The 20,267-nt window shown below is 57.2% G+C and overlaps 2 protein-coding genes across 2 annotated transcripts in view; one reads left to right on the top strand and one right to left on the bottom strand.

Annotated features, from left to right (window-relative positions):
- The window catches only part of LOC137314504 (CCR4-NOT transcription complex subunit 3-like), a 58,786-nt gene extending 53,215 nt beyond the window's left edge, over nucleotides 1–5,571 (top strand). Inside the window, exons 17-20 of the mRNA XM_067979816.1 lie at nucleotides 404–602; nucleotides 2,569–2,701; nucleotides 3,029–3,154; nucleotides 4,743–5,571. Of these exons, the coding sequence (XP_067835917.1) occupies nucleotides 404–602; nucleotides 2,569–2,701; nucleotides 3,029–3,154; nucleotides 4,743–4,841 (557 nt within the window). The 3' untranslated portion in view covers nucleotides 4,842–5,571. The remainder of the gene's footprint in view (nucleotides 1–403; nucleotides 603–2,568; nucleotides 2,702–3,028; nucleotides 3,155–4,742) is intronic.
- Nucleotides 5,572–6,139: 568 nt separating this feature from the next.
- On the bottom strand, nucleotides 6,140–11,902 carry LOC137314503 (leukocyte receptor cluster member 1-like). Its single transcript, XM_067979815.1, has 3 exons — nucleotides 11,682–11,902; nucleotides 8,764–8,946; nucleotides 6,140–6,954 (listed from the first exon to the last, which is right to left on the bottom strand). Exons 1-3 carry the CDS (start codon nucleotides 11,811–11,813, stop codon nucleotides 6,508–6,510), a joined length of 762 nt encoding a protein of 253 aa, XP_067835916.1. The 5' UTR covers nucleotides 11,814–11,902; the 3' UTR covers nucleotides 6,140–6,507.
- Between the last annotated feature and the right edge of the window lie 8,365 nt (nucleotides 11,903–20,267).

Below are 20,267 nucleotides of genomic sequence, written 5' to 3'. Positions count from 1 at the left end.
ACTCTGTATCTCACCCTGTACCTGCCCTGGGAGTGTTTGATGGGACAGTGTAGAGGGAGCTTTACTCTGTATCTAACCCTGTACCTGCCCTGGGAGTGTTTGATGGGACGGTGTAGAGGGAGCTTTACTCTGTATCTAACCCTGTACCTGCCCTGGGAGTGTTTGATGGGACAGTGTAGAGGGAGCTTTACTCTGTATCTCACCCTGGGAGTGTTTGATGGGACAGTGTGGAGGGAGCTTTACTCTGTATCTCACCCTGTACCTGCCCTGGGAGTGTTTGATGGGACAGTGTAGAGGGAGCATTACTCTGTATCTAACCCTGTCCCTGCCCCTGGGAGTGTTTGATGGGACAGTGTAGAGGGAGTATTACTGACCCCCTCTCTCTCTCTTTCCCCCCCCACAGATATCTTCAGTTGCAGCTCCACACAGACGACCACAGTTCAGATTGCCACGCTGCGATTGACGGAGGTGACGGTGCAGCCCTCGCTGGGCGTCTGTCCCCTCGGGCCCATCTCCCTCTCCAAGGACCAGTCCTACCAGCAGGCCATGGTAGAAGCTGCATGGCAACACATGCCCCACCCGTCGGACTCTGAGAGGATTCGGTGAGTCTGGTCCTGGCCCTTCTGCCCATCGTCCCGCGTCTCACCCACAACCCGCACTCCCCGCGGGGGAGCCAGCGCTGAGGGAGCGCCGCACTGTCGGAGGGAGATGGATATACTCTCGGACTCGAGCCCCATAATCCAGGCCCACGCTCCCCCGGTGCCAGTCCTGAGGGAGTGCCGCACTGTCGGAGGTAGATGGATATACTCTAGGACTCGAGCCCCATAATCCAGGCCCACACTCCCCGGTCCCAGTACTGAGGGAGTGCTGCACTGTCGGAGGTAGATGGATATACTCTCGGACTCGAGCCCCATTATCCAGGCCCACACTCCCCCGGTCCCAGTACTGAGGGAGTGCCGCACTGTCGGAGGGAGATGGATATACTCTCGGACTCGAGCCCCATAATCCAGGCCCACACTCCCCGGTCCCAGTACTGAGGGAGTGCTGCACTGTCGGAGGTAGATGGATATACTCTAGGACTCGAGCCCCATAATCCAGGCCCACACTCCCCGGTCCCAGTACTGAGGGAGTGCTGCACTGTCGGAGGGAGATGGATATACTCTAGGACTCGAGCCCCATAATCCAGGCCCACACTCCCCGGTGCCAGTACTGAGGGAGTGCTGCACTGTCGGAGGTAGATGGATATACTCTAGGACTCGAGCCCCATAATCCAGGCCCACACTCCCCCGGTGCCAGTACTGAGGGAGTGCTGCACTGTCGGAGGGAGATGGATATACTCTAGGACTCGAGCCCCATAATCCAGGCCCACACTCCCCGGTGCCAGTACTGAGGGAGTGCGGCACTGTCGGAGGTAGATGGATATACTCTAGGACTCGAGCCCCATAATCCAGGCCCACGCTCCCCCGGTGCCAGTACTGAGGGAGCGCCGCACTGTCGGAGGTAGATGGATATACTCTAGGACTCGAGCCCCATAATCCAGGCCCACACTCCCCGGTGCCAGTACTGAGGGAGCGCTGCACTGTCGGAGGTAGATGGATATACTCTAGGACTCGAGCCCCATAATCCAGGCCCACACTCCCCCGGTCCCAGTACTGAGGGAGTGCCGCACTGTCGGAGGTAGATGGATATACTCTAGGACTCGAGCCCCATAACCCAGGCCCACACTCCCCCGGTCCCAGTACTGAGGGAGTGCCGCACTGTCGGAGGGAGATGGATATACTCTAGGACTCGAGCCCCATAATCCAGGCCCACACTCCCCGGTCCCAGTACTGAGGGAGTGCTGCACTGTCGGAGGTAGATGGATATACTCTAGGACTCGAGCCCCATAATCCAGGCCCACACTCCCCGGTCCCAGTACTGAGGGAGCGCTGCACTGTCGGAGGTAGATGGATATACTCTAGGACTCGAGCCCCATAATCCAGGCCCACACTCCCCCGGTCCCAGTACTGAGGGAGTGCCGCACTGTCGGAGGTAGATGGATATACTCTAGGACTCGAGCCCCATAATCCAGGCCCACACTCCCCCGGTGCCAGTACTGAGGGAGTGCTGCACTGTCGGAGGGAGATGGATATACTCTAGGACTCGAGCCCCATAATCCAGGCCCACACTCCCCGGTGCCAGTACTGAGGGAGTGCGGCACTGTCGGAGGTAGATGGATATACTCTAGGACTCGAGCCCCATAATCCAGGCCCACGCTCCCCCGGTGCCAGTACTGAGGGAGCGCCGCACTGTCGGAGGTAGATGGATATACTCTAGGACTCGAGCCCCATAATCCAGGCCCACACTCCCCCGGTCCCAGTACTGAGGGAGTGCCGCACCGTCGGAGGTAGATGGATATACTCCGGGACTCGAGCCCCGTGATCCAGGCCCGCCCTCCCCCCCCGGTGCCAGTCCGGGTGCGCGTGTGAGAGGGGCGCGGAGGTCGCTCTGGCGAGGGCGCCGCCTCCCACAGTCGAATATCCCGCTCGCGCCCCGGAGTGTGACGGGCGTTTCTTTTCTCTCGTGCAGGCAGTACATCCCCAGGAATCTGTGCCCGACTCCCGTCTATCATCACCAGCTGCCATCGCCCCACTGCGACTCGGTCGACTTTTACCAGAGGCTGTCGACGGAGACGCTGTTTTTTATCTTCTATTATTTAGAGGTAGGTTCGGTGGGGGGGTCGACCGGGGCGTCGGGGTTTGGCGGGAGGGCTGACAGCGTCCGGCACGGGATCGCGACACACGGTGGGATCGACCCCTCCCCCTCCCGTCCTGAGCAGGAATCTCCGGATCGGCACCCGATGGGGAGCGGGGAGGGGGTCGGTGATTTGCGTGGGATGGATCCCCTCCGCGCTGCGAACTCGAGTCGAATCTGGAGCTTCTCCCTCGTTGCGTTCTGGCCGCGCCTCGTCTGTCAGCTCCGTCCTCACCGTCAGCTCTCTTTTTCACCCCCCCTCAACCCCCCACCTCTTCCCTTTCTCCCCACGCAGGGAACCAAAGCGCAGTATCTGGCAGCAAAGGCACTGAAGAAACAGTCCTGGAGGTTTCACACCAAGTACATGATGTGGTTCCAGAGGCACGAGGAGCCGAAAACCATCACTGACGAGTTCGAGCAGGTACAGGGTCAGATACAGAGTAAAGCTCCCTCTACACTGTCCCGTCAAACACTCCCAGGGCAGGTACAGGGTTAGATACAGAGTAAAGCTCCCTCTGCACTGTCCCGTCAAACACTCCCAGGGACAGGTACAGGGTTAGATACAGAGTAAAGCTCCCTCTACACTGTCCCATCAAACACTCCCAGGGCAGGTACAGGGTTAGATACAGAGTAAAGCTCCCTCTGCACTGTCCCGTCAAACACTCCCAGGGCAGGTACAGGGTTAGATACAGAGTAAAGCTCCCTCTACACTGTCCCATCAAACACTCCCAGGGCAGGTACAGGGTTAGATACAGAGTAAAGCTCCCTCTACACTGTCCCATCAAACACTCCCAGGGACAGGTACAGGGTTAGATACAGAGTAAAGCTCCCTCTACACTGTCCCATCAAACACTCCCAGGGCAGGTACAGGGTTAGATACAGAGTAAAGCTCCCTCTGCACTGTCCCGTCAAACACTCCCAGGGCAGGTACAGGGTTAGATACAGAGTAAAGCTCCCTCTACACTGTCCCATCAAACACTCCCAGGGCAGGTACAGGGTTAGATACAGAGTAAAGCTCCCTCTACACTGTCCCATCAAACACTCCCAGGGACAGGTACAGGGTTAGATACAGAGTAAAGCTCCCTCTGCACTGTCCCATCAAACACTCCCAGGGCAGGTACAGGGTTAGATACAGAGTAAAGCTCCCTCTACACTGTCCCGTCAAACACTCCCAGGGACAGGTACAGGGTTAGATACAGAGTAAAGCTCCCTCTACACTGTCCCGTCAAACACTCCCAGGGGCAGGTACAGGGTTAGATACAGAGTAAAGCTCCCTCTACACTGTCCCATCAAACACTCCCAGGGCAGGTACAGGGTTAGATACAGAGTAAAGCTCCCTCGACACTGTCCCATCAAACACTCCCAGGGCAGGTACAGGGTTAGATACAGAGTAAAGCTCCCTCTACACTGTCCCGTCAAACACTCCCAGGGACAGGTACAGGGTTAGATACAGAGTAAAGCTCCCTCTACACTGTCCCGTCAAACACTCCCAGGGGCAGGTACAGGGTTAGATACAGAGTAAAGCTCCCTCCACACTGTCCCATCAAACACTCCCAGGGCAGGTACAGGGTTAGATACAGAGTAAAGCTCCCTCTACACTGTCCCATCAAACACTCCCAGGGCAGGTACAGGGTTAGATACAGAGTAAAGCTCCCTCCACACTGTCCCATCAAACACTCCCAGGGTCAGGTACAGGGTTAGATACAGAGTAAAGCTCCCTCTACACTGTCCCATCAAACACTCCCAGGGCAGGTACAGGGTTAGATACAGAGTAAAGCTCCCTCTACACTGTCCCGTCAAACACTCCCAGGGCAGGTACAGGGTTAGATACAGAGTAAAGCTCCCTCTACACCGTCCCGTCAAACACTCCCAGGGTCAGGTACAGGGTTAGACACAGAGTAAAGCTCCCTCTACACTGTCCCATCAAACACTCCCAGGGACAGGTACAGGGTTAGATACAGAGTGAAGCTCCCTCCACACTGACGTCCTCGTTCTCTCTCCTTCCCCAGGGGACGTACATCTACTTCGATTACGAGAAGTGGGGCCAGAGAAAGAAGGAAGGTTTCACCTTCGAGTATCGCTACCTGGAGGACCGAGACCTGCAGTGACCTTCCACGCACGGGGAGGAGAGGGAGAGAGAGAGACGAGCAGCCCTCCCTCCTCCCAGCTCCCCGTCTCCCTCTCCCTCCCTCCCTGTCGCAGGCTGCCTGGGACTCCGGACACTTCAGCCCTCCCCTGTCCACCCCGTGCGGGCGGCTGGGAGCAGCAGCGGTCTGTGAAGCCCCCCCCGGTTGATTGGATCGGCCGGCCGGAGGGAGATTTTTTTGAAGTGGGATCGCGGAAAATGTCCCGAGTTGTTTGTGGAGCCCCGGTGACGGCTGATTTTGTACCCGGCCCCCGCTCTCCCCCCGGGGGCCCCGTCCCACCCACACCCACCCTGTCCGTGTCTCCGCTCTCCCGACCCAATCCTCTGCCCAGCGTCTCCCATCGCTCCCCACCCCACCCCTGTCCATTCAGGTATCTGTTCTCTCCTCTGTCCCTCCCTCTCTCTTCTGTGTCCTCCCCCCTCCCTCTCTCTCTCCCTCTCTCCCCCCCTCCCTCCCTCCCTCCCTCCCTCTCTCTCCCCCCCCCTCCCCCTGTCGATTTATCCTTTACTTGTTGAAGGTGTTTGGGTTTTTGTTCGAGGGGAGCAGGAGGTTGTGAAGCCTCGGAGGGAGAGATGAACCAATTCTGGGCCACGTGACAGTGGTGCAGGATCTGCAGTAAAGTATTTTTCAATAACCTATTTTCATTCTGGAAAATATTTAAAATAAAATAGATTTTTATGATGTTTTCTCATCCAGATTCCAATGTGTGATTGCTTTTATTTTTAAGGTGTGTGGGGTGCGGGTGATGGGGGCCCGGGGCCTCTCCCTGCTCGGGGATCGGGGGCCTCTCCCTGCTCGGGGGCCCGGGGGCCTCTCCCTGCTCGGGGATCGGGCCCCTCCCTGCTCGGGGGCCTCTCCCTGCTCGGGGATCGGGCCCCGGGGGCCTCTCCCTGCTCGGGGATCGGGGGCCTCTCCCTGCTCGGGGGCCCGGGGGCCTCTCCCTGCTCGGGGATCGGGCCCCTCCCTGCTCGGGGGCCTCTCCCTGCTCGGGGATCGGGCCCCGGGGGCCTCTCCCTGCTCGGGGATCGGGCCCCGGGGGACTCTCCCTGCTCGGGGATCGGGCCCCGGGGGACTCTCCCTGCTCGGGGGCCGGGCCCCGGGGGCCTCTCCCTGCTCGGGGGCCGGGCCCCGGGGGCCTCTCCCTGCTCGGGGGCCGGGCCCCGGGGGCCTCTCCCTGCTCGGGGGCCGGGCCCCGGGGGCCTCTCCCTGCTCGGGGGCCGGGCCCCGGGGGCCTCTCCCTGCTCGGGGGCCGGGCCCCGGGGGCCTCTCCCTGCTCTCCGTGAGGGGCCGAGTCCCCCACAAGCCTGGGGACAGGGAGAGACAATCACTGTGTTTTAGGAAGCAACTAATTTATTAACAGGAATCGGTACATTGGTTTTCAAATTTTACAGTGGATTTCGACTGGAATGAAAAGGTACTTCAGGAGAATTAATTAACGGGTCAATCAATCAATCAATTGATCGATCGCTCAATTGATTAATTCGATCGATCGCTCAATTGATTAATTCGATTTTGGGATATCGGTGTTACAGTAGACGTGACTCCCGCCCTCTCGGAGACGGGGGGGGGGGGGGGGGGGGGGCGCGGGTGGAGAGACCTCCTGCCCCTTCCCGCCCCCGGGGCGGGGTCACCGTGCGTTCCCCGAGCGCGGCCCGCGGCTGAGGTGGGGGTGGAACTGCGAGTTGTACCGCCGTTTCCTGTCGTCCGCCTCCGTCTCCCCCCGGGCTCCCTCCCTCTCCCCCTCCCCCTCCCCGGCCAGCAGGAGCTCGGCCCGCGCCCTCTCCGCCTGCTCCCTCCTCAGGCGCTCGGCCCGCAGGCGCTCGGCGGTCGGCGGCTCTCCCCGGCCCCCCGGCCCCCCGCCGCTGGCCCGCCTCCGCTGGGGCCTGCCCGCTCTCCGGAGGAACTGGTTCATGGCCAGCAGTGGGTCCATCTGCCTCTTCAGCCTGGCGTCCTTCTCCCCGCCGGCGTCTGCCTTGGACCCGGGCGCCTCCTGGTACCAGGGCTTGCTGGTCTGGGCCTCGGCCGAGCTCTGGCCCAGGTAGGTGAGCAGGCCGATTGCCCTCTCCTGCTTCTCCTGGGCGGGAGGTGGAGAGAAAGGACGGTTAGAGCAAAAGGGCAATGGTGGTCATCTTTCAGCAGCAATCGCACGCCCCCTCTCCGCTCGCTGGGGGACGGGTCCCCCACGGGGCACTGACCCCCCACCCTCCTCGCTGGGGGACGGGTCCCCCACGGGGCACTGACCCCCCTCCTCCTCACTGGGGGACGGGTCCCCCACGGGGCACTGACCCCCCTCCACCTCGCTGGGGGACGGGTCCCCCACTGGGCACTGACCCCCCTCCTCCTGGCTGGGGGACGGGTCCCTCACGGGCACTGACCCCCTCCTCCTCACTGGGGGACGGGTCCCCCACTGGGCACTGACCCCCCTCCTCCTCACTGGGGGACGGGTCCCCCACTGGGCACTGACCCCCCTCCTCCTGGCTGGGGGACGGGTCCCTCACGGGCACTGACCCCCTCCTCCTCACTGGGGGACGGGTCCCCCACTGGGCACTGACCCCCCTCCTCCTCACTGGGGGACGGGTCCCCCACGGGGCACTGACCCCCTCCTCCTCACTGGGGGACGGGTCCCCCACGGGGCACTGACCCCCTCCTCGCTGGGGGACGGGTCCCTCACGGGGCACTGACCCCACCCTCCTCGCTGGGGGACGGGTCCCCACGGGCACTGACCCCCCTCCTCGCTGGGGGACGGGTCCCCACGGGCACTGACCCCCCTCCTCCTCGCTGGGGGACGGGTCCCCACGGGCACTGACCCCCCTCCTCGCTGGGGGACGGGTCCCCACGGGCACTGACCCCCCTCCTCGCTGGGGGACGGGTCCCCACGGGCACTGACCCCCTCCTCGCTGGGGGACGGGTCCCCACGGGCACTGACCCCCCTCCTCCTCGCTGGGGGACGGGTCCCCACGGGCACTGACCCCCCTCCTCGCTGGGGGACGGGTCCCCACGGGCACTGACCCCCCTCCTCACTGGGGGACGGGTCCCCACGGGCACTGACCCCCCCTCCTCGCTGGGGGACGGGTCCCCACGGGCACTGACCCTCCTCCTCGCTGGGGGACGGGTCCCCACGGGGCACTGACCCCCTCCTCGCTGGGGGACGGGTCCTCACGGGCACTGACCCCCCTCCTCACTGGGGGACGGGTCCCCACGGGGCACTGACCCCCTCCTCGCTGGGGGACGGGTCCCTCACGGGCACTGACCCCCTCCTCGCTGGGGGACGGGTCCCCACGGGGCACTGACCCCCCTCCTCACTGGGGGACGGGTCCCCACGGGCACTGACCCCCTCCTCGCTGGGGGACGGGTCCCCACGGGCACTGACCCCCCTCCTCCTCGCTGGGGGACGGGTCCCCCACGGGGCACTGACCCCCTCCTCGCTGGGGGACGGGTCCCCACGGGCACTGACCCCCCTCCTCGCTGGGGGACGGGTCCCCACGGGCACTGACCCCCCTCCTCCTCGCTGGGGGACGGGTCCCCACGGGCACTGACCCCCCTCCTCGCTGGGGGACGGGTCCCCCACGGGCACTGACTCCCCTCCTCCTCGCTGGGGGACGGGTCCCCACGGGGCACTGACCCCCTCCTCGCTGGGGGACGGGTCCCCACGGGCACTGACCCCCTCCTCGCTGGGGGACGGGTCCCTCACGGGCACTGACCCCCCTCCTCCTCGCTGGGGGACGGGTCCCCCACGGGGCACTGACCCTCTCGCAGACACACACACACACACACACACACACAGTCACTTTGCAGCAGGCATCACCAGGTCGGACTCCGGAGCAGTAACCGGAGCTGAATTCCACACTGGGACGGAGCTGACCGTTTTCCCAGGATTGCTCACCTTCTCCTGCCGCTTCTCGGCCTCGTACTCCTTGCTCCCGATCTTCTGCCTCTTTCCCCCCTCCAGGTCCCTGAAGAGGTTGAGGTTCTGCGAGGCTCCGTCAGAGGGGGTCGGCGCGAGGGACTCCCTCCCGCTCTCCGGCAGAGACTGACGGGATTTACGCCGCAGGAAGTCTGTCCGAGCCTGTAATTATAAACACCTTCATCGGCATCCGTCTCCCTCTACACTGTCCCGTCAAACACTCCCAGGGCAGGTACAGGGTTAGATACAGAGTAAAGCTCCCTCTACACTGTCCCGTCAAACACTCCCAGGGTCAGGTACAGGGTTAGATACAGAGTAAAGCTCCCTCTACACTGTCCCATCAAACACTCCCAGGGCAGGTACAGCACGGGTTAGATACAGAGTAAAGCTCCCTCTACACTGTCCCATCAAACACTCCCAGGGTCAGGTACAGGGTTAGATACAGAGTAAAGCTCCCTCTACACTGTCCCATCAAACACTCCCAGGGCAGGTACAGGGTTAGATACAGAGTAAAGCTCCCTCTACACTGTCCCATCAAACACTCCCAGGGCAGGTACAGGGTGAGATACAGAGTAAAGCTCCCTCTACACCGTCCCATCAAACACTCCCAGGGCAGGTACAGGGTTAGATACAGAGTAAAGCTCCCTCTACACTGTCCCATCGAACACTCCCAGGGCAGGTACAGGGTTAGATACAGAGTAAAGCTCCCTCTACACTGTCCCATCAAACACTCCCAGGGCAGGTACAGGGTTAGATACAGAGTAAAGCTCCCTCTACACTGTCCCATCAAACACTCCCAGGGCAGGTACAGGGTTAGATACAGAGTAAAGCTCCCTCTACACTGTCCCATCAAACACTCCCAGGGTAGGTACAGGGTTAGATACAGAGTAAAGCTCCCTCTACACTGTCCCGTCAAACACTCCCAGGGCAGGTACAGGGTTAGATACAGAGTAAAGCTCCCTCTACACTGTCCCATCAAACACTCCCAGGGCAGGTACAGGGTTAGATACAGAGTAAAGCTCCCTCTACACTGTCCCATCAAACACTCCCAGGGTAGGTACAGGGTTAGATACAGAGTAAAGCTCCCTCTACACTGTCCCATCAAACACTCCCAGGGCAGGTACAGGGTTAGATACAGAGTAAAGCTCCCTCTACACTGTCCCATCAAACACTCCCAGGGCAGGTACAGGGTTAGATACAGAGTAAAGCTCCCTCTACACTGTCCCATCAAACACTCCCAGGGTCAGGTACAGGGTTAGATACAGAGTAAAGCTCCCTCCACACTGTCCCATCAAACACTCCCAGGGCAGGTACAGAGTAAAGCTCCCTCGACACTGTCCCATCAAACACTCCCAGGGACAGGTACAGGGTTAGATACAGAGTAAAGCTCCCTCTACACTGTCCCATCAAACACTCCCAGGGCAGGTACAGAGTAAAGCTCCCTCGACACTGTCCCATCAAACACTCCCAGGGACAGGTACAGGGTTAGATACAGAGTAAAGCTCCCTCTACACTGTCCCATCAAACACTCCCAGGGCAGGTACAGGGTTAGATACAGAGTAAAGCTCCCTCTACACTGTCCCATCAAACACTCCCAGGGTCAGGTACAGGGTTAGATACAGAGTAAAGCTCCCTCTACACTGTCCCGTCAAACACTCCCAGGGTCAGGTACAGGGTTAGATACAGAGTAAAGCTCCCTCTACACTGTCCCATCAAACACTCCCAGGGCAGGTACAGGGTTAGATACAGAGTAAAGCTCCCTCTACACTGTCCCGTCAAACACTCCCAGGGCTGGTACAGGGTTAGATACAGAGTAAAGCTCCCTCTACACTGTCCCGTCAAACACTCCCAGGGCTGGTACAGGGTTAGATACAGAGTAAAGCTCCCTCTACACTGTCCCATCAAACACTCCCAGGGCAGGTACAGGGTTAGATACAGAGTAAAGCTCCCTCTACACTGTCCCATCAAACACTCCCAGGGCAGGTACAGCAGGGGTTAGATGGGTGATCCTCCCAGTGATTCCTCCCGACCGGTGGCGGCGCTGTGGGTGATTCCCAATGAGTCCTCCCGGTGAGTCCTCCAGGCCAGTGGTGGCGCTGTGGGTGATTGTGAGTCCTCCCAGTGACTCCTCCAGGCCAGTGGCAGCGCTGTGGGTGAGACCCAGTCACTCCTCCCAACGGGTGGTGGCGCTGTGGGTGAGACCCAGTGAGTCCTCCCAGTCACTCCTCCAGGCCGGTGGCGGCGCTGTGGGTGAGACCCAGTGAGTCCTCCCAGTCACTCCTCCAGGCCAGTGGTGGCGCTGTGGGTGAGACCCAGCGAGTCCTCCCAGTCACTCCTCCAGGCCAGTGACGGCGCTGTGGGTGAGACCCAGTGAGTCCTCCCAGTCACTCCTCCAGGCCAGTGGCGGCGCTGTGGGTGAGACCCAGTGAGTCCTCCCAGTCACTCCTCCAGGCCGGTGGCGGCGCTGTGTGTGAGTCCTCCCAGTCACTCCTCCAGGCCGGTGGCGGCGCTGTGGGTGAGACCCAGCGAGTCCTCCCAGTCACTCCTCCAGGCCGGTGGCGGCGCTGTGGGTGAGACCCAGCGAGTCCTCCCAGTCACTCCTCCAGGCCGGTGGCGGCGCTGTGGGTGAGACCCAGCGAGTCCTCCCAGTCACTCCTCCAGGCCGGTGGCGGCGCTGTGGGTGAGACCCAGCGAGTCCTCCCAGTCACTCCTCCAGGCCGGTGGCGGCGCTGTGGGTGAGACCCAGTCACTCCTCCAGGCCGGTGGCGGCGCTGTGGGTGAGACCCAGCGAGTCCTCCCAGTCACTCCTCCCGGCCGGCGGGGGCGCTGTGGGCGGCTGGCGCCTGCGCGGAATGCCGGTCCTCCCAGCTGGTCCTCCCAGTTCTCCGCCGCTTCACCTCTTGCTCGGCCAGCGCCACCCTCCGCCGGACCTCCCGCTCCTCGGTGGCCGCCTGCTGCTCGTCCCGGCGGACCCGCGCCACATTGTCCTTGTTGCGGACGTGCCAGCTCTTCTTGGGTAAAATGTTCATCGCTCCGAAAAAACGGACCCGCCGCCGCCGCCGCCGGAATCCTCCCGCAGCAAATGGCGGCCGTTGGACTCGTCCCGCCCACCTCCGCTGCCCGATCGGCCAATGGAAGCAGCCCCTTGGTCCCCGCCGCCTGGCTCGCTATTGGCCGCCGCCGCTGTCAATCAGGTGGCGGTCCGCGCAGTCGCAGCGCCACCTGTGTCTCGGAGGACTCAACCGGAGGACTCCTGACTGAAGGCCAGCCTTGCAGCGCCACCTGTCTCTTGGAGGACTGCATTGGAGGACTCGTCACTAAAGGCCAGCCTGCAGCGCCACCTGTGTCTCGGAGGACTCGTCACTAAAGGACAGCCTGCAGCGCCACCTGTGTCTCGGAGGACTCGTCACTAAAGGCCAGCCTGCAGCGCCACCTGTCTCTTGGAGGACTGCATTGGAGGACTCGTCACTAAAGGCCAGCCTGCAGCGCCACCTGTGTCTCGGAGGACTCGTCACGGGAGGCCAGCCTGCAGCGCCACCTGTGTCTCGGAGGACTCAACCGGAGGACTCCTTACTGAAGGCCAGCCTGCAGCGCCGCCTCTGGCTGGGAGGTCTCCTTCGGAGGACTATTCCCTAAAGAGCAAGCTGCAGCGCCACCTCTGGCTCGGAGGAGTCCTTTGTAGGACTCGTCACTGAAGGCCAGCCTGCAGCGCCACCACTCTCTTGGAGGACTCGTCACTAAAGGCCTGCCTGCAGCGCCACCTGTGTCTCGGAGGACTCCTTCGGAGGACTCGTCACTGGAGGCCAGCCTGCAGCGCCGCCTCTGTCTCGGAGGACTCCTTCGGTGGACTCGTCACTAAAGGCCAGCCTGCAGCGCCACCTGTCTCTCGGAGGACTCCTTTGGAGGACTATTCCCTAAATAGCAAGCTGCAGCGCCGCCTCTGGCTCGGAGGACTCATCACTGGAGGCCAGACTGCATCGCCACCTGTGGCGCGGAGGACTCCACCGGAGGACTCGTCACTGGAGGCCAGCCTGTAGCGCCACCTCTCGCTCAGAGGACTTCATCGGAGGACTCGTCACTGGAGGCCAGCCTGTATCGCCACCTCTCGCTCGGAGGACTTCATCGGAGGACTCGTCACTGGAGGCCAGCCTGTAGCGCCACCTCTCGCTCGGAGGACTTCATCGGAGGACTCGTCACTGGAGGCCAGCCTGTACCGCCACCTCTCGCTCGGAGGACTTCATCGGAGGACTCGTCACTGGAGGCCAGCCTGTAGCGCCACCTCTCGCTCGGAGGACTCCTTCGGAGGACTCGTCACTAAAGGGCCAGCATGCAGCGTCACCTCTGGCTTGTTACCCCCCCCCACTTCATTGCCCCAGTTTGAACCGAAACTGAGGGATCGGGATTTCATGTTGCTTAAGGAGTAGGCCATTCGGCCCCTCGAGCCTGCTCCCCCATTCAATCAGATCATGGCTGATCTTCGACCTCAACTCCACTTTCCCGCCCGATCCCCACGTCCCTCGATTCCCCCGAGAGTCCAAAAATCCATCGATCTCAGTCTTGAATATCCTCGACGACTGAGCATCCACAGCCCTCTGGGGGAGAGAATTCCAAAGATTCACCACCCTCTGAGTGAAGAAATTCCTCCTCATCTCAGTCTTGAATGGCCGACCCCTTATCCTGAGACTATGCCCCCTCGTTCTAGACTCTCCAGCCAGGGGGGAAACAGCCTCTCAGCATCTACCCTGTCAACCCCCTCAGAATCTGATATGTTTCAATGAGATCACCTCTCATTCTTCTGAACTCCAGAGAGTATCGGCCCATTCTACTCAATCTCTCCTCATAGGACAACCCTCTCATCCCAGGAATCAATCTGGCGAACCTTCGTTGCACTGCCTCCAAGGCAAGTATATCCTTCCTGAGATAAGGAGACCAAAACTGTACGCAGTACTCCAGGTGAGGTCTCACCAAAGCCCTGTACAATTGCAGCAAGACTTCCTTACTCTTGTACTCCAACCCCCTACAATAAAGGCCAACATGCCATTTGCCTTCCTAATTCCTTGCTGTACCTGCGTGTAAACTTTCTGTGTTTCGTGCACAAGGACACCCAAATCCTTCCCACACCAACGTCCCAAACTGCCTTCACACACAGCCAATCATGTCACAGACCCCATGTGGGCCCAAGGCAGCGGCCGTCTTGTGCACAGCAAGATCCCGCAGTGACGAGACCGGGGACCCGGTTGAATCGGTCGTTTGAGGGAGGGGAGTGTTGGCTCCAGGTCACCGGGGAGCACTCCCGTCTCCCCTTCTTACACGAGCGGCGGTGGGTTCCTGAACACCCACCCCCGAACGGGGAGACGGGGCCTCGGTTTAACATCTCAGGAGGGGTTGGATTGCAGAGCTGACAACTTCAAAAAAAACCCCGAGATAATTAAACTTTTATTGAACAGCAATTTGTGCAGAGAAGGAAATAAGAGCTCGAATTTGCTCAGACTCGCAGTGTATTTGAGATAAAGTGACTCCTTCCAACGCAGTATAACAGAGAGGGTCTATCAGAGTGTTACAGTGAGGGGTGTGGGGTATATCAGAGTGTTACAGTGAGGGGTGTGGGATATATCAGAGTGTTACAGTGAGGGGTGTGGGATATATCAGAGTGTTACAGTGAGGGGTGTGGGATATATCAGAGTGTTACAGTGAGGGGTGTGGGATATATCAGAGTGTTACAGTGAGGGGTGTGGGATATATCAGTGTTACAGTGAGGGGTGTGGGGTATATCAGAGTGTTACAGTGAGGGATGTGGGATATATCAGAGTGTTACAGTGAGGGGTGTGGGGTATATCAGAGTGTTACAGTGAGGGGTGTGGGATATATCAGAGTGTTACAGTGAGGGGTGTGGGATATATCAGAGTGTTACAGTGAGGGGTGTGGGATATATCAGAGTGTTACAGTGAGGGGTGTGGGATATATCAGAGTGTTACAGTGAGGGGTGTGGGATATATCAGAGTGTTACAGTGAGGGGTGTGGGATATATCAGAGTGTTACAGTGAGGGGTGTGGGGTATATCAGTGTTACAGTGAGGGGTGTGGGATATATCAGAGAGTTACAGTGAGGGGTGTGGGGTATATCAGAGTGTTACAGTGAGGGGTGTGGGATATATCAGAGTGTTACAGTGAGGGGTGTGGGGTATATCAGAGTGTTACAGTGAGGGGTGTGCGATATATCAGAGTGTTACAGTGAGGGGTGTGGGATATATCAGAGTGTTACAGTGAGGGGTGTGGGATATATCAGAGTGTTACAGTGAGGGGTGTGGGATATATCAGAGTGTTACAGTGAGGGGTGTGGGATATATCAGAGTGTTACAGTGAGGGGTGTGGGATATATCAGAGTGTTACAGTGAGGGGTGTGGGGTATATCAGTGTTACAGTGAGGGGTGTGGGATATATCAGAGTGTTACAGTGAGGGGTGTGGGGTATATCAGAGTGTTACAGTGAGGGGTGTGGGATATATCAGAGTGTTACAGTGAGGGGTGTGGGGTATATCAGAGTGTTACAGTGAGGGGTGTGGGGTATATCAGAGTGTTACAGTGAGGGGTGTGGGATATATCAGAGTGTTACAGTGAGGGTTGTGGGATATATCAGAGTGTTACAGTGAGGGGTGTGGGGTATATCAGAGTGTTACAGTGAGGGGTGTGGGGTATATCAGAGAGTTACAGTGAGGGGTGTGGGGTATATCAGAGTGTTACAGTGAGGGGTGTGGGATATATCAGAGTGTTACAGTGAGGGGTGTGGGATATATCAGAGTGTTACAGTGAGGGGTGTGGGGTACATCAGAGTGTTACAGTGAGGGGTGTGGGATATATCAGAGTGTTACAGTGAGGGGTGTGGGGTATATCAGTGTTACAGTGAGGGGTGTGGGATATATCAGAGTGTTACAGTGAGGGGTGTGGGATATATCAGAGTGTTACAGTGAGGGGTGTGGGATATATCAGAGTGTTACAGTGAGGGGTGTGGGATATATCAGAGTGTTACAGTGAGGGGTGTGGTATATATCAGAGTGTTACAGTGAGGGGTGTGGGGTATATCAGAGTGTTACAGTGAGGGGTGTGGGGTATATCAGAGAGTTACAGTGAGGGGTGTGGGGTATATCAGAGTGTTACAGTGAGGGGTGTGGGGTATATCAGAGTGTTACAGTGAGGGGTGTGGGATATATCAGAGTGTTACAGTGAGGGGTGTGGGATATATCAGAGTGTTACAGTGAGGGGTGTGGGGTATATCAGAGTGTTACAGTGAGGGGTGTGGGGTATATCAGAGTGTTACAGTGAGGGGTGTGGGATATATCAGAGTGTTACAGTGAGGGGTGTGGGATATATCAGAGTGTTACAGTGAGGGGTATGGGATATATCAGAGTGTTACAGTGAGGGGTGTGGGGTCTATCAGAGTGTTACAGTGAGGGGTGTGGGGTATATCAGAGTGTTACAGTGAGGGGTGTGGGGTATATCAGAGTGTTACAGTGAGGGGTGTGGGATATATCAGAGTGTTACAGTGAGGGGTGTGGGGTATATCAGAGTGTTACAGTGAGGGGTGTGGGGTATATCAGAGTGTTACAGTGAGGGGTGTGGGGTATATCAGAGTGTTACAGTGAGGGGTGTGGGGTATATCAGAGTGTTACAGTGAGGGGTGTGGGGTATATCAGTGTTACAGTGAGGGGTGTGGGATATATCAGAGTGTTACAGTGAGGGGTGTGGGGTATATCAGAGTGTTACAGTGAGGGGTGTGGGATATATCAGAGTGTTACAGTGAGGGGTGTGGGGTATATCAGAGTGTTACAGTGAGGGGTGTGGGATATATCAGAGTGTTACAGTGAGGGGTGTGGGATATATCAGAGTGTTACAGTGAGGGGTGTGGGGTATATCAGAGTGTTACAGTGAGGGGTGTGGGGTATATCAGAGTGTTACAGTGAGGGGTGTGGGATATATCAGAGTGTTACAGTGAGGGGGTGTGGGGTATATCAGAGTGTTACAGTGAGGGGTGTGGGATATATCAGAGTGTTATAGTGAGGGGTGTGGGATATATCAGAGTGTTACAGTGAGGGGTGTGGGATATATCAGAGTGTTACAGTGAGGGGTGTGGGATATATCAGAGTGTTACAGTGAGGGGTGTGGGATATATCAGAGTGTTACAGTGAGGGGTGTGGGATATATCAGAGTGTTACAGTGAGGGGTGTGGGATATATCAGAGTGTTACAGTGAGGGGTGTGGGATATATCAGAGTGTTACAGTGAGGGGTGTGGGATATATCAGAGTGTTACAGTGAGGGGTGTGGGATATATCAGAGTGTTACAGTGAGGGGTGTGGGATATATCAGAGTGTTACAGTGAGGGGTGTGGGATATATCAGAGTGTTACAGTGAGGGGTGTGGGGTATATCAGAGTGTTACAGTGAGGGGTGTGGGGTATATCAGAGTGTTACAGTGAGGGGTGTGGGATACATCAGAGTGTTACAGTGAGGGGTGAGGGATATATCAGAGTGTTACAGTGAGGGGTGTGGGATATATCAGAGTGTTACAGTGAGGGGTGTGGGATATATCAGAGTGTTACAGTGAGGGGTGTGGGGTATATCAGAGTGTTACAGTGAGGGGTGTGGGATATATCAGAGTGTTACAGTGAGGGGTTGTGGGGTATATCAGAGTGTTACAGTGAGGGGTGTGGGATATATCAGAGTGTGACAGTGAGGGGTGTGGGATATATCAGAGTGTTCCAGTGAGGGGTGTGGGATATATCAGAGTGTTACAGTGAGGGGTGTGGGATATATCAGAGTGTTACAGTGAGGGGTGTGGGATATATCAGAGTGTTACAGTGAGGGGTGTGGGATATATCAGAGTGTTACAGTGAGGGGTGTGGGGTATATCAGATTGTTACAGTGAGGGGTGTGGGATATATCAGAGTGTTACAGTGAGGGGTGTGGGATATATCAGAGTGTTACAGTGAGGGGTGTGGGATATATCAGAGTGTTACAGTGAGGGGTGTGGGGTATATCAGAGTGTTACAGTGAGGGGTGTGGGATATATCAGAGTGTTACAGTGAGGGGTGTGGGGTATATCAGAGTGTTACAGTGAGGGGTGTGGGATATATCAGAGTGTTACAGTGAGGGGTGTGGGAAATATCAGAGTGTTACAGTGAGGGGTGTGGGATATATCAGAGTGTTACAGTGAGGGGTGTGGGTTATATCAGAGTGTTACAGTGAGGGGTGTGGGGTATATCAGAGTGTTACAGTGAGGGGTGTGGGGTATATCAGAGTGTTACAGTGAGGGGTGTGGGATATATCAGAGTGTTACAGTGAGGGGTGTGGGGTATATCAGAGTGTTACAGTGAGGGGTGTGGGATATATCAGAGTGTTACAGTGAGGGGTGTGGGGTATATCAGAGTGTTACAGTGAGGGGTGTGGGATATATCAGAGTGTTACAGTGAGGGGGTGTGGGTTATATCAGAGTGTTACAGTGAGGGGTGTGGGGTATATCAGAGTGTTACAGTGAGGGGTGTGGGATATATCAGAGTGTTACAGTGAGGGGGTGTGGGTTATATCAGAGTGTTACAGTGAGGGGTGTGGGGTATATCAGAGTGTTACAGTGAGGGGTGTGGGATATATCAGAGTGTTACAGTGAGTGGGTGTGGGATATATCAGAGTGTTACAGTGAGGGGGTGTGGGTTATATCAGAGTGTTACAGTGAGGGGTGTGGGGTATATCAGAGTGTTACAGTGAGGGGTGTGGGATATAACAGAGTGTTACAGTGAGGGGTGTGGGGTATATCAGAGTGTTACAGTGAGGGGTGTGGGGTATATCAGAGTGTTACAGTGAGGGGTGTGGGATATATCAGTGTTACAGTGAGGGGTGTGGGATATATCAGTGTTACAGTGAGGGGTGTGGGATATATCAGAGTGTTACAGTGAGGGGTGTGGGGTATATCAGAGTGTTACAGTGAGGGGTGTGGGATATATCAGAGTGTTACAGTGAGGGGTGTGGGATATATCAGAGTGTTACAGTGAGGGGTGTGGGATATATCAGAGTGTTACAGTGAGGGGTGTGGGATATATCAGAGTGTTACAGTGAGGGGGTGTGGGATATATCAGAGTGTTACAGTGAGGGGTGTGGGATATATCAGAGTGTTACAGTGAGGGGTGTGGGATATATCAGAGTGTTACAGTGAGGGGTGTGGGGTATATCAGAGTGTAACAGTGAGGGGTGTGGGATATATCAGAGTGTTACAGTGAGGGGTGTGGGATATATCAGAGTGTTACAGTGAGGGGTGTGGGATATATCAGAGTGTTACAGTGAGGGGTGTGGGATATATCAGAGTGTTACAGTGAGGGGTGTGGGGTATATCAGAGTGTTACAGTGAGGGGTGTGGGATATATCAGAGTGTTACAGTGAGGGGTGTGGGGTATATCAGAGTGTTACAGTGAGGGATGTGGGATATATCAGAGTGTTATAGTGAGGGGTGTGGGATATATCAGAGTGTTACAGTGAGGGGTGTGGGATATATCAGAGTGTAACAGTGAGGGGTGTGGGATATATCAGAGTGTTACAGTGAGGGGTGTGGGATATATCAGAGTGTTACAGTGAGGGGTGTGGGATATATCAGAGTGTTACAGTGAGGGGTGTGGGATATATCAGAGTGTTACAGTGAGGGGTGTGGGGTATATCAGAGTGTTACAGTGAGGGGTGTGGGATATATCAGAGTGTTACAGTGAGGGGTGTGGGGTATATCAGAGTGTTACAGTGAGGGGTGTGGGGTATATCAGAGTGTTACAGTGAGGGGTGTGGGGTATATCAGAGTGTTACAGTGAGGGGTGTGGGGTATATCAGAGTGTTACAGTGAGGGGTGTGGGATATATCAGTGTTACAGTGAGGGGTGTGGGATATATCAGAGTGTTACAGTGAGGGGTGTGGGGTATATCAGAGTGTTACAGTGAGGGGTGTGGGATATATCAGAGTGTTACAGTGAGGGGTGTGGGGTATATCAGAGTGTTACAGTGAGGGGTGTGGGGTATATCAGAGTGTTACAGTGAGGGGTGTGGGGTATATCAGAGTGTTACAGTGAGGGGTGTGGGATATATCAGAGTGTTATAGTGAGGGGTGTGGGATATATCAGAGTGTTACAGTGAGGGATGTGGGATATATCAGAGTGTTATAGTGAGGGGTGTGGGATATATCAGAGTGTTACAGTGAGGGGTGTGGGATATATCAGAGTGTTACAGTGAGGGGTGTGGGGTATATCAGAGTGTTACAGTGAGGGGTGTGGGATATATCAGAGTGTTATAGTGAGGGGTGTGGGGTATATCAGAGTGTTACAGTGAGGGGTGTGGGATATATCAGAGTGTTATAGTGAGGGGTGTGGGATATATCAGAGTGTTACAGTGAGGGGATGTGGGATATATCAGAGTGTTATAGTGAGGGGTGTGGGATATATCAGAGTGTTACAGTGAGGGGT

This window comes from Heptranchias perlo, unplaced genomic scaffold (assembly GCF_035084215.1).
Source record: "Heptranchias perlo isolate sHepPer1 unplaced genomic scaffold, sHepPer1.hap1 HAP1_SCAFFOLD_514, whole genome shotgun sequence".
Taxonomy (NCBI): Eukaryota; Metazoa; Chordata; class Chondrichthyes; order Hexanchiformes; family Hexanchidae; genus Heptranchias; species Heptranchias perlo.
This window is presented reverse-complemented; position numbering and strand designations above follow the sequence as displayed.